At 43.0% G+C, this 14,095-nt stretch overlaps 1 protein-coding gene across 11 annotated transcripts in view; it reads right to left on the reverse strand.

Moving 5' to 3' along the window:
- Window positions 1-581: 581 nt before the first annotated feature.
- LOC128342526 (uncharacterized) overlaps window positions 582-14,095 on the reverse strand; it is a 138,959-nt gene continuing 125,445 nt past the window's right edge. For all 11 annotated transcript variants that reach the window (XM_053289897.1, XM_053289900.1, XM_053289892.1 and 8 more), the window contains 3 exons: window positions 6,539-6,674; window positions 4,367-4,567; window positions 582-2,721 (listed from right to left, as the gene is read on the reverse strand). In XM_053289897.1, the coding sequence (XP_053145872.1) occupies window positions 2,595-2,721; window positions 4,367-4,567; window positions 6,539-6,674 (464 nt within the window). In that variant the 3' untranslated portion in view covers window positions 582-2,594. The remainder of the gene's footprint in view (window positions 2,722-4,366; window positions 4,568-6,538; window positions 6,675-14,095) is intronic.

Raw genomic sequence — 14,095 nt, forward strand, 5'->3', positions numbered from 1 at the left:
AATATTCCACAAAATACAAAGTTACATCACAGACAGAGAAAAAGGACTAGAGTCACACACAGAGAGATAAGATGTTCATACGCTTGCAGATTGCAAGCCCTTTTACCAGTGCGTGAGAAAGTTTGTGTATACGTGTGTAAATAAATAATTACAAGATGTGGGATTTTTTTAAAAAAACTATGTAATGCTTTTTTTTTTAATTAACTCCAGCCACCTAGGGTCAGTGACAATCTTATAAAAACAAAATGCTAGCAGAAAGCCATAAGGGCATTTGGAATATATTTAGCGTGCAGTATAGTTTAAAATGTATCGATAAATCCCCGTTTGAGTGATCACTAATTACTAACTCAAATTGAAAGGTCTTACACAACCTCTGGACGATGTTTCAACTTAGGAAGGAAGAAAGGATGAAGTTACTGTGTCCAAATTCAGAAGGCCTTTTGTGGTGAGGGATGACCAAAGCTGGACATTACTCAGACATACTCGCTTCCAACAGACATATATCTATCATCCATAAGGATATGGCTTTGTTTCTTGTCTTTTGATCTGCTGCAGCCATCATATATTGTACATGATATATGTTTATGTATTTAAATTGTTTTAAATGTTTATTGTTGTTCCGAGTGAACTGTATCCAAGGAATCTTAAGTTTCCATTGAAATTCCTTGGACTTAAGTTAGTCACAACAAACTTAATCAGTTTCAAGGGTGCTTAGTTATGACTTTCATAGACACACTGTTAGCCATCCTGAGGGCTTCATAGAACCATGCTGGTGGAGTATGCACTTTATAATAAATGAAAACATAACCACATCTGTGCTGCTGATGCTCCATGCACCCCTCTTTATGGAAGTTCATTCTGAGTTCACAAATCATGTGCATCATATGGAGTTAGTTTGAATCAATGGAGGTGGCTAGATGGAGGCAACGCGCACGCGCGCGCGCGTGTGTGTGTGTGTGTGTGTTGAAGCCCAAAAGACTTGGTAGGGTAGATGTTGAACCTTTTCCTTAAATTTGCTGTTTTTTGCCAAGATTTGCAGATAGAATGTGGCAAGGAACACATGAGTTTTAGGGACCGAGCAGATGTATATAAATGTGAAAGCCTGGGTGAGTTTGTGGTGGGGTGCTGGAGATTTTGAGGGTTTGCTGCCAATCTGTGCTAGTGAAGTTAATAAGTGGTATATGGCAAGGATAGAATGCTGTGTTGCAGGAAGCTGGATTGAATCAAATGTGTATGGAGAAACCTGAGAGAATTTGTACCTTTTCCATCATAACCATGGAAACTGCTTCTGCTGCAGTTTGTAGAGAATGACATGAAATGAGTATTGAGTATTGAATATTGAGTGAAGTGGAAGTGGTTGGTCTCAGCTGTGGGGGAGTATTATGAAGCTCAGGTGCTCCAGGGATGGAAAAGGTGCAAAAAAGAACTCCAGGTTTGATAGGCCATCTGACCTGACAAAATTGCAAATCTGGTAATCAATTAGAGTTTCCTTTGCATTCAAAGTTTATCTATTAAGTATCTCTAAAGAAAAATACAAAATTGAAGAATATTGTGTACAATATTGATCATGTTGATAAAAAATCGAATTTTTAAACAATGCATACTTATTGATTTAACGGACCTTAAACTAGAATGACTTTAACTTTGATAGCAATGTATTGGATTAAAGATCTGAAGTCTTTCCAAACTTTGCTATCCTATTAGAATATGCTAAGGAATTCAAAAAGGCAAGACCCCGTTGTTTTTCATGCCATCTCAAAATCAGGATTTTAGAGGGAAGAAAACCTACTCAAATGGGTTAATCTGAACAGTTTGAGAGCCAACTCACACAACCATTTCTGAGATGGAAGAGTATCCATCTATCCCCCTGATTATTCACATGGCTGAAACACTTCAGATCTCATTCAGAGTTTATCAGTAGTAATGGGTATTATCTATGTATTTTCCTAATGTATCTGTCCTCACAAAAAAAGGAAGAGAACACACAAGGAAAGAGCATCAGCTTGCCAAAAATATGTGGTGTTGGTGGTGGTGGTAGACAGGTCAGTTGATGCACAAAAACAATGACAATCTACTTCTTGCATAACAATGAGTGGAGGAAAGAGAAATGTGTCTAGTTTATAAGAAAGGGTTGATAGTCCCACCCCAGGCCCAAATGAGGTTGACACTAAGGAGGGATAATTTTACTCTGTTGGGAAACCAGGTTTTCCCAATTTCTAAGCTATGTAACACCTATATAAAGGATTGCTGGCTTTTGACTCAATTAGTAATTCATTTGCATGTGCTCCCTGTTTGCCTATTAGTAATTATTTACTAAATACTTGGATCCTCAGGAAAATAAGATATGATGTATTCATGTGAGAATTAAAAGCAGCAAATAGTACATCATTAAAATAGCATACTGCAGAAAGAAATCTAAGGGCTCAGATATTGGTGTTATTACTTGGCTAGCCAGCCTTGGAGACTTCCTCAAACAATATCAAAAGAGACAATCCTGTTGACACACATTTGTGGAAGGAATGGAAGATGTTGAAGGTGTCTCATTCACTTAAGATGAAGCTGCCCAAGATAGTCTAGCAGACATCCCGCAAGTCTTAGAAGAGAGAACGGAGAATCTTTTCTTTCTGTCTAGGAAAACGAGCACTAAGTAACTTGCTCTCCAATGGACTCAGAGCAGGAGTGGATGATGCTGGAATAGGGTCATTCACTAAGATGTATTTCCTGAAAAGAGAAAGAGAAATATGTAATAATTGATATTATAGTGCAAAATATGTCAAGGTGGATGCTATATAATGTACATGACAGCATCATGAGCCCTCCTGCAAGGACCTTCTAATGTCACCACTCCCAGGTAAAAAGGGTGGCAGGGCTCTTACAGTGGTAGTTGGGGGCATTTCTCAGACCCCTGTGTGCTATCAAGACAATGATGACTTTCAGAAGAAGGTTTGGGGGAAAATATTGAGTTACTCTGATTTTTTGGAACATATTCCATATTAGTCGAGCCAATTCCAAATCAAGCTAAGGGGAATTCACTCATCACTAGTTACCAACACTGGGGCTATTATTATTCTAGCCAAATGAATGAATGAAGAAGTTCAGAGAGGATTTGCTACACATCCAATATGGCAGGAACAGTTTCCTGCTCATTTAAAATTCATAGTGCATTACAGGAGATGTGAAAAACAGGAGAAGAGAGGCAAACTTCAAACCTGTGCTGAATTGGCAAATTTATTTATTCTGGAACAAAAATGGTGGGAAGACCAATGCGTTTTGATTTAAAATCTTTCTCAAGGACAATAAAAAGATGTGGGTTTTTCTTTTCCTTCGAAGAGAACTCTCTTAGCATCCTTTCTCTGATACAATCTCTCTCAAAAGCAGAGCAAGGTTCTTGGACTTCTCGTGGTTTTAATTCCATAAGGATGAACATGTCAATTCAGAACCAGTTTGAGACTTCAATCAGTCCTACTAAATGTTAATTTTTGGTGTAACATACATTTATCAGTACTTTAATATTTTACAACTAAATTGGTCTGAGTAATATTTATCAAGTGACGGATATGGTTACTAAGTCACAACCTCAGTTGAGTCTTTAAATGCTGCTGCATGTGTGTGTGCAAGTATTCAAGCCTGCACAGTGAGTGGGAACTACTATAATATGCCCAGCAGAGCACGTATGTAGCACAAATGTGAAGATGAGATCATTCCCTCATTGCCATCTCTCTCTGCTGAGCCGACTCCCCTGGAGAGACAGCAATGATAGAATAATTATCTGTGCAGGCAAGAGGCTACACAAAGGCCTCTGGAGACCTTAGAATACCCCAGTGACATCACTGTCATACGCTGGCCATGTGGTAGCTTGTTCTGATGAGGCCTGGGATTATGAAGGACCTTCTAGAACCAAGTCTAACCAACTGTGGACTTTGATAAGCATCCATCAAAACAAGTGCAATGGATCCTGCTTGTCTGGAACTGCAAAATCCAGTCCAAAATCCAGATCTGCCCATTTTAGTGAACCTTAACTAGCAAAAGATATTGTAATGCCTACTGTAAAAGAAGCTAATAATAGGCCAGCATCTCATTTATTAATGAATACATGTTCATTAGGATTTTTCTAAAGTAAGGAGAATTGTGAATTTTCCTCAAACAAAAAAACCCACATCTATTTTTTAAGTGTACCAAACCTCTAGAAAATAAATTGAAACTAAAAAAATTAATTTGAAAAGGAAAGCTCTTTATAGTTTTCCATAGATCTATGTAATGTACATGTGACTTCTGAAAGTAGTAAGTGAGAGGTGCATATGTGAAGGGATGGATACACTGGCAGAAGCAGGCAGGTGTGAGAGTGACTGTAGTCTTCCAAACTTACCCTTTGTCTGGGATTGATCTGGTTGGTTGCAGATCTCTCTCTACAGGCAGGCTGCTCATTCTGCGATCTTTACTGTGATCTTTACTGTGATCTTTACTATTCTCCTTACTGAGCTCTTGACTGAGACTTTTGCTGAACTTCATCCTGGGCTGATACATCTTTATCTCCAGGTTTTGAGTGGTAGGTGTCCCCCAGGCCAGCCTATGAATATAACAGGTTAAACTGATCTCTCATAATGCAGACAAAAGAAAACTTAAAGACAAATAGAAGCAGTTGTGAAGGCACACATAATAAACCTACATCCAAGACTGGCTGCAACTTTATGCACACCTTACTTGGGAATAAGCCCCATTTAACATAATGAAACACACTTCAGAGTAAATATGCAATTCCACTCCCTTCCCACTCCCATGCATCAGGTGTGTTGTGTAGGGAATAGTGTCGCAGCTGGCACCAGGAAGAAGTGAGAAAGGACACCCAGGCCTTATTTGGCCAGGCATGTGAGGCTAGTTAAAGTCCTGTGCCTGCCCACCTCCTCAATTTCAGTTTGGCTTTCACCCACCTTCTTTCAGTCCCAGTGCAGCATTAATCAGTCGCCTATGGACCAAGTCAGATCCCACCCCCCTTCCCAGAGGTGTACAAGTGAGGGTATTCAGGTTCACCAACTCTGCATTATCATGGAATCCATTAGGTAAGGCAGTGTTTCTAATTAGTGTACATAAACCCAGTTTTGGTTGCAGCACCAGTGTGAGTAAGAAGGAGAAAAAGTTATTGGTAAGTACCCGAGACATCAATTGGAGGGTGAAGGTGGATTCTCTATACCTGCTGTTAGAGAGATAGAGAACAGAACTACCTTGAGACCACACCTGCCTTGCCCACTCACAGCTCCTGGACTTGGGGTGGGGTGGGGGGCGACAATGACGTGGGCAGGCCTCTCTCAACATATACATGAATGAGTGACAGTGAGCAGATGGGGGATAGTTGTGACAACTGCTCTTGGGCTCAAAGCCAGCGTGGGACTCACCTGGCCATACAGGTGTGATATATGCAGAGGAGTGCCCTCTGATGCTTTTACTGGATACATCCAGTGGTGGAGGGAGGGGAACTGGAGATTAGGCTACTTCAGATCCCCAAGTGAAATCTATCTATCTATCTATCTATCAGATGTATAACCTGCTTTTTCTGACCACAGTCACCTCATGGCAGCCAAATAATAATAAAGGTCTGGCCCTTGTTTCAGTGCAATTGACATGTCTCATCTCTTTATTTCTTCATCCGGATCCATTACTCAAGCCTTTCTGCATGACCAGGTAAAGTGTGCTCAATGTATTTCACCCTTTGCACAATTTCCCCACTGGCGTCAACACAACAGTAATAATGCAAAATTCTTTCTGGATGTCATGGAACAGCTGGGCATGAAATCCATGCTGCTTTTCTCCTCCTCCTCTTTAAGCCTGGCTATATCTACATACCTGTACAAGCAAAGCAGAGGGAGATTCCACAGCCTTCAGATAACTTTAACATTTAATAAGGTTCACAAAATGGCAGGCAATGGGTAGTGGTAGATTTGCCACTCTTCACTTTTTAAAAACTATGTTGTACTTTATGGCAAACACAACACCACCACAGTAGTCAAATAATTTAAAATAAATAAATAAATAAAAAAGGATGGGGAAAGGGTGTCTCTTGGCACAGGTTTTGTCACAGGGAATATGCATAGATTAATAGAATTTTAGAATCCATCTAACAGAAGTATCATCTAGCCCACATTTTACCATCTTGTCAACAAGGATATCACAGTGGACTCTGTCAAATACTTTGCTGAAATCAAGAAACGCAGAATCTATGTCATATTTCTAGACTAGAGGCAGGGCCATCACCGGCAGAGCACAACCTTTGCATGCAAGATCCCGGGTTCAATTGATAGCATATCTAGATAGGACTAGAAAACCCATCTGAAAAGCTGAGGAACTCCAACCAGGCCCACTCCAAACTGTTATTCTCCATTGTAGTACCAACAGAATAGATGATGTTCCACTGCCTTCTTTTCAGGAGAACAGAACTTTGATTTGTATGAATCACTGCAAGACCTTTTAAAATATGCTATATGGAATTAAGTGATCAAAAGCCCAGAACATTTTCTAAAATCATCGAGCTCTATGCCCTAATTACCTGTAAGAAAAGTCTCTAGGGAGATGGATGGTAGTTTCTTCCATCACAGTGTATGGACGCCTAGGAATTTGGCTGTAAGGCTTCATCCAGGTGAAAAATGCTTCAGGAAGGGATTCTGAAGGCTGTAGATTTTGATCTAGATAATTAGAAAAGAAGAGAAGGAGCTCTGAAGGTATGAACATTTGGGGATACTTACTTTATTCCATTTATTAAACATACCCAATTGGTTTTAATGGCACTTAAGCACAACAAACATTCTCTGCACTGGGCCCAGTGAGCAAAAGGCTGCTTTTCTATGTACAAGACAGACCCATGGAGAAAAATATCCAATTGCTAAGGCCAAGCATTATAAGTATGACACAATAAGTCATGTATCATTTATATTATTGTGGATTTCCCACTAGATTCAAAGACTAGCATATCATCATAAATGCTAAGATTCAGGAGACATCACTCTGTTGCTCAACAGGGCCAACCACAGAGCTCTTTAACTACCTGTGATCTGTGATCTTTGAAGTTATGAATATTTATGACTCTACCAATCAAACTGCATGAAAATGGACATTGCATCTTATAAGGAAATAATGTTCTACAAAGTAATTACCAGCCCTTGCCTGTGGAAAGTTCAAGGCTTTTACAGCACAGTCCTGGGCACATTTGTTCAGAAGCAAGACCCAGTGGCTGGCATCCTGAATTGCAATTCACTAACATAAGAGAGCTGCGCCATTGTGTAGTGAGGCTGCTCTGAGCTCAGCTCAGAAAGATATTTGCTGATTCCCCCCACCGCTACCATCATTAGCGCCTTTTGCTATCCAGAAACATACCACTGGGGGCTGTGTGACACTCAAGGACATATTTCTGGACAAGAAAGAGCACTAATGGAGGCAGGAGGAATCAGCAAATATTTTTGAGCCCTCCCCACCTCGCACCCCATATACACTCTGCTGCTTTACAGCCACAGTGCAAGGATATAGCTCTCTTACAGCAGTGGGTGGCTGCTCAACATGGCAGGCATTGGGGCTATTCTCACGATTGGGAAAAATCGGGCTAGACTTTCCTAGCCCGATTTTTCCCGATCGTGGGAACCACCAGGCTCGGCTGCGAGCCCGGTGGTTCCTAGGCGGGTAACCCGCCTAAGTACCGCTGCCTTTAGCCCGGGTTTGCGGAGCGAGTGCTCCGCAAAACCGGGCTCCCTGATCGTGAGTAGCTGTGGCGCGGCTCCACGCCATGGGTACTCGTGAGTAGACCCCTGGAGGAGACGTGAAAAGCCACCTCCCAGCTCCAGGGGTCTCCCCAGTATGCCCTGTGTGCTTGCGCAGGGCATACTGGGGCTTCCTGGGGCCGCATGGCCCCCGAGCTCCCCAGCTCTGTCAGAGCCAGCAATCGTGTGGGCGGCCAATCCGGCTGCCCAGAACTACTGCCTCGATCGTCTGCGGGGAGAGTGGGCTTAGCCCGCTCTCCCCGCAGTTTTGACAAAAGCAGGTCTCACGGATCATGAGACCTGCCTCAGAGTGTTCAGTAAAATGAACTCCAAGGGCACCCTCCCCCCTAGACTTCTGGGCCAAAATCTGGTTGCCCACACCCCCTGGGCCCCCCAAATTCTCTTTAAAATATCCTGGGGATGGGGTGGCCATGCCGCCGCCTGCCCTGGCTGCACCAGGCAGCTGAGTGCACAACTGTGCTGAGGGCAGGCTGCAGCCAGCCCATGGCCCATTTGCAGCCTGCCCAATCTCCTCTCTTGTGCAGCCAGGGTCTGACGGAGGGCTGAGTGTGACCAGCCAATGGCCGTCTGCCTCTGCAGTGGCTGTAGTGGCTGCCCGGGTCAGCAAGAGCACCCCAAGTCATCTTCCTGCCGGGCCAGCAGCACACTGCCACAGTGTGAGTGAGCATGTGACGTATGCGTTGTATTAGCCAGTGCACAAGGGAACGGAGCATGCTGTGAGGAAGCAGGGCTCCAGTTATGACGAGGCCAGCCCCTTTGTGGCCTTGGGAGGCAAGCAGGCAGATACAGCAGGCTGCAGCCACTGAGTCACCGACTCTCTTATTCTCCCATCCTGCTTGGAGGCTCTGTGGCGGCGACAACCAGTGATTAGAGAGGCAGCAGTGTGGCAGCCAGCCCAGCAGGCATGCCTGCAGTGAGCCAGCCAGTGTGTGCCTCCCTTGCTGGGTGGGTTGTCATTGCCAACTACACACACACACACACACACACACACACCATCAGCAGCAGCAGCAATGTGTGAGCGAGAACAACAGGTAAAATGAGTCAACTGAGTTCTCATGTTATACTGTGGGTTGGGGTCTTGGAGTGGTTGTGGGGGGGGGGCATGGTGCTGGGACTAGAAGAGGGATCTGTTGCTTCTACCGTTATGGTCTGTTTTCTGGGTGCTTTGGTGTGGGTGTGGCTTGTACTCAGTTCCAGCAGAAATGTCTCTGCTAATGCATATCTGCATAAAGAGTCTTGTTTTACATCCTTGCAAATTCAGTTACTTAAATATGGGATCCTTCAGAGTGGGAGGAGGGAGGGCGGAGGGAAACAAACATGTGGGATGGGAATGTGTTAAGTTGTGTGTTGAAATGTTTCTGCTAATACTTATTTGCATAAATATACTTGTTTTACATCCTTACGTTCTTGAGAGTTCAGTTGCTGTTTGGGCCCTCAAGAACTCATGTGTTAAAAATACTGTTTGTCATGGTGTGTGTGTGTATGTGTGTGTGTGTGTAGGGGGATGATGCTTGTCTTGAGGTGAGTAGGTGCACCTCTGATGAACTCCTGTGTACATGTGCATAAGATGCAGCCTTAGTCTTCAGGTATGTAATCTTGCATATTGTCTTGGCATATTATCACCAAAATTGTCCCCCTTGTCTTGAAGTAGACATTGAGGCTATTCTCACGACCGCAGGAAAGTGAGCTAAAGGAGCCCAGCCCGCTTTCCTGCAGTCGTGGGAACCACTGGGAGCCGAGTGGCTCCCAGCGGTTAGCCTGCTTAAGTTCCCCCCCTTAAATGAAGTTAGCAGAGTGATCACTCTGCTAACCCCATCTTACTGATGATGACAAACGAGTAGACCCCTGACCAGGAGGCTACAAGGAGCCTCCCAGCCTTGGGGGTCTCCCCAGAATGTCCCGCACACTTGCATGGGGTATCCTGGGACTTCCAGGAGCCGGGTGGCCACCAATCTCTGCTGCCCCTACCGGTTATGTGATGGAGCTGGTAGTCACATGGGTGGTTGATCCAGCCGCCCAGGGATGGCTCCCCGCAGAGCCTGGTAAGGCTCTCCACACTGCTCATATGGAGAATCTCATTAACGATATAGTTCAAGTGGTATGCACATTGCAAGTTCACATATTTTGGATTATGCTCATTGCTAGTATAAAGGCTCTATTTAGTTGCAAACACTGTTTTTAAATGGTTATAGTAACCTATTGGTAGCTACATTTCCCCCAAAATATATATGTATTACAAATAGGAACATTGATTTAAACTCAGCATATAAAGGCTGGTTTCACAATCAAGGCAATCCTGGTTAAAGAGTTAACCAAGATTGCTGAGCCCCACGGAGCTGGTTGTAAGAACCTAGAATTCCTGGCCAATCCTGGTCAAACCACTGTGGTTAAATTACACTTAACCAGGATAGATAACCAGGGCCAGATAATCACACTTTGCTACCAGACAAACAAAAAACACCTGTCATGGCTTCTGGTAAGAGAGATCGTAACTGGGAATATTTGGAAGAAATTTCTTCCCTGGGTATAAAAGGGAAATGTGTCAAGTACAAGCAGGGCAAAAAGGAGATGGCAGGGCCTAGTCACAAGAATGACATTTAATAAGGGGGGAAACTGCTTATTGGAGAACATGCTGTGGATGAAGATGTCTGAAGTATAATTTGGATCTATTAAGAGCTCATATAATCTGATTTTTAAAATAAATTTTAAAAGGAGAGCCTAGGCAACTCAGGAGACTGCTGCAATTGCAAATGTGAAGCATTTATGTAACATTTAAATTTGTTTGTGTGTGTGATTTACATTCTTAATGTACTGCCGCTGCATCTGTAGCTTGCATCTGTAGCTCTCATTACACAAATAATGAGTAAAGGTATCAATTACAAAAAAAACCCCAAGTATCATTATTTCCTATATTAGTAAAAATCAAATTATCTAAAAGTTCAGGCAAAATATACCCCCTAGATGTTGTAAATGCTCTATTAAGCCGCAAATTGACAAATTTCAGTGATCAGATTTGCACCAAGAAATATGTGAAGAAGTATCAGGAGAAAACTTGATTTATCTCAAGGAAACTTGATTTAAATAAATGACAAATCAGGTTTTTCTCTTGATGATTTAAATGGTGACTGAAATCAAGAATACCACTCCTTCCTGGTACTGTGCTAGACAAACTGATAGTCTGCCTTAGACAGTGCCAGCTGGTGCCAGCAGGGAAAAGGGCCACCTCTCTCTCTCTCTCTCTCTCCCCACCCTGCCCCAGCGATTTCTCTTTCTCTCTTTTCACAACTATCACTGGCGCTGTATGGGCTGGTCTTTGCCCCTGCCAGCCCCACCCCCTGTCCCTGCCAACCCTGACCTCCACCACTATTGGTCTCAGTGGAAGGCAACGTCATATGTTTAATGTTTGCCTTGGAACACAGGATATGCAGTGGCTAAGGACTCAATTTAAACAAGATGCTGGGTGTTATATATGCAATGTTGCATGGGTAAGCTATTCTTGCCCATTAAGCATCACCTATAAATTGGGCCTGACAGTGCAAAATATGAGACCTTGGAAGAATGAACCTGTCTTCAAGAAGAAATGCCAGTTTATAGCCTCAAGGAATGAAAGCGTGTTCATTTTCGTAATGTAATCTGATCTGTATTTTCAGACATGTTATTAAGGCATGTGAATCACCTAATATTAGATGAATCATCTAATATTTTGCCATTTTTAAAACGCACCAACTTGAGGCATGACTGTACAAATTATCACTCAACTAAACTGTTCTTACCAAAGAAGACCTATGCAAATCATTGGGCTTATTTACATAATAAAGCTGAATATGCAGGTAAAATGATGTTATTTTATTAGTACAATAGCTTGTACATTTGTTTTGTGGTAGAATATCAGTTTGTGACTCCTGAGGATGTGGACAAGCTGCTTGGAGTGGTACAGCCTACCACCTGTTCTTTGGATCCTTGCCCCAGTAGTGGGCTGGACGAGGGATAACAAACTGAAGCTGAATCCAAGCAAGACAGAGGTGCTCATTGCTGGGGTCATAATCTGCAAGATGGGTTAGAATTTCCTGTTCTGGATGGGTTATACTCCCCCAGGAAGAATAGGTTTGTAGCTTGGGAGTGCTCTTGAATCTGGGTCACACCGTGGTGAGATCTGGTTGTGGCTGTGGTCAGGAGCACTTTTTACCAACTGTAATTGATTCAACAACTTTGCCCGTTCCTTGAGGAAAATGACCTGAAAACCGTGGTGCACCAGCTGTTAACTTCCAGGTTAGACTACTGCAATGTGCTCTATGTAGGGCTGCCTTTGTGCATAGTTCGGAAACTGCAGTTAGTTCAAAATGCAGAAGCCAACTTGATCTCTGGGGTATCCCAGAGAGACCACATTTTAACTGTTCTTAAACAGTTGTACTGGCTGATGTGCTTCCAGGCAAAGTTCAAAGTAATGGCTATTACCTTTAAAGCCTAAATGGCTTAGGTCTGAGATACCAGAGAGCCCCTTTCTCTCAGGTAACTCAGATACCTGAGTTTTCTCTCAGGTAACTTAGATCTCTCAAGATCCCCACCATTCATTAAGATCATAAGGAGGGATCGATCTTTGGGGGCCACCAGTTCATCTGGTGGCAACATGGGATTAGGCCTACTCAGTTGCTGCCCCTAGGTTGTGGAACATGCTCCCCATGGATATATTCCCCATGGTATTTGTATTTGTAATAATACCCTATGACAGGCTTCCCCAACCTGCAGGCCTCCAGATGTTGCTGAACTACAACATCTACAATAAATTGTGTCTAGGGATGCTGGGAGTTGTAGTTCAGCAACATCTGGAGGCCCGCAGGTTGGGGAAGCCTGCCCTATGATATTCGTATTCATATAAGAAGACTGTCTTCTTTGGAGGCCTTCGGAAGAGCCTTAAAGACCCATCTCTTCAGCCTGGCTTTTAATATCTAGTTTTAACCTTGATTTTAATGAGAATTAATCTGGTTTAAATGTTCCTTGTTTTTAATTTAATTGTTTTATTATGAGTTTTTTTATTTTAAAATCAAAACCTGAGCCACTTCAGGAAAGGTGGTATATAAACTGGATGGATGAATAAATAAATAAGTAAGTAAGTAAATATTGTATAGCTATAAACATGCCAAGGGATGAGACTCTTATTTTAAATGGAAAATCTATTTTGTTGAGATCATCTGTCTATAGTGGCTCAGAAATGGGTGTGTACCAGGCCAGCACTTTAAAACTGCCAGTACAGTAATTATATAGAAGGCCCTCAGACATGGCAGGATCTACTCCCTCCCAAAAGCATGCCTCATATGTAAACCACATGTTCATCCTTACTTAGAACACAGGCCATCATCAAATAAACCAAGGCTAGGAACATGCTGGCAATGAATGAATCACAACTTCTAAATTTGATTTGCCTATTATGTAGCCTAGACTAGAGAAAAAGAATAAAATATTGTCCCTGAAAAGCTTCTTTTCGTCCTTTTAGTGAGCTTTTATTTGTTATTGGCTTGCGTGGCATCACCCCTTAATTTCTTTGCTGTTCAAAAAATGTTGTGAATCTGATACTGAGATTATCATAAAGAGTGCAATCCTGCAGGGCCCACATGCACAGAATACTTTGCAAAGCCGTGCCATTGGACTCACTAGAGCTCTCTTTTTCCTCCTGCTGTGCTGATGGGCACACAGCCAGACCTTCTGCTGCAAGAGAGCAGTCCCCAGTGTGCAGGCCGCTCCCAGGAAAAGCAAGAACAAAGCTTCATGCAGAGACCTGGAGAAGAACATCTGGCAAAACTGTGGCAGCCTGGTACACAGATGGCCCAGCAGGGAGTGGGGAGAGCTCTACTGAAACTTGTGGGTAGCCAGCCACAAGTTACTCTATGCTTGATACGCTATGCATGCAAGCCAGCTGCAAGACTGCACTCAGAAGCAAATTCATCCTCTCCTGAACTGCAGCCATGAGCAACATAAATATTAACAATATTCAAGTGACTTTTTAAGCAGATAGGGTGGGGTTTTTTTTTTTTTTGCCTGTTTTGAGTATATAACGACCTCTGTGACATCTGTTAACCTCTGCTATCTAGGCAAAGAGGCATCTTTTGTGGTGACTCTCTTATAATTAGCAGAGTTAGAGCAACTGTCCCTATTCAGCTCAGCTGAATCTTTGGGCGCTTTCCAAATTAGACCCTGCAACGGGGTCACGTCATATCTCAGAAGTGTGCTTCCCAGTTCCTGAACTGTGACACCACTGTCCCTACGCGGACAGCAGGATGCCGTTCAAATTTCCAATGCCTTGTTTCGAATGTAATCACTGTGATATAGAGCTAGGGCAT

This window comes from Hemicordylus capensis, chromosome 2 (genome assembly GCF_027244095.1).
Source record: "Hemicordylus capensis ecotype Gifberg chromosome 2, rHemCap1.1.pri, whole genome shotgun sequence".
In the NCBI taxonomy this organism is placed as follows: Eukaryota; Metazoa; Chordata; class Lepidosauria; order Squamata; family Cordylidae; genus Hemicordylus; species Hemicordylus capensis.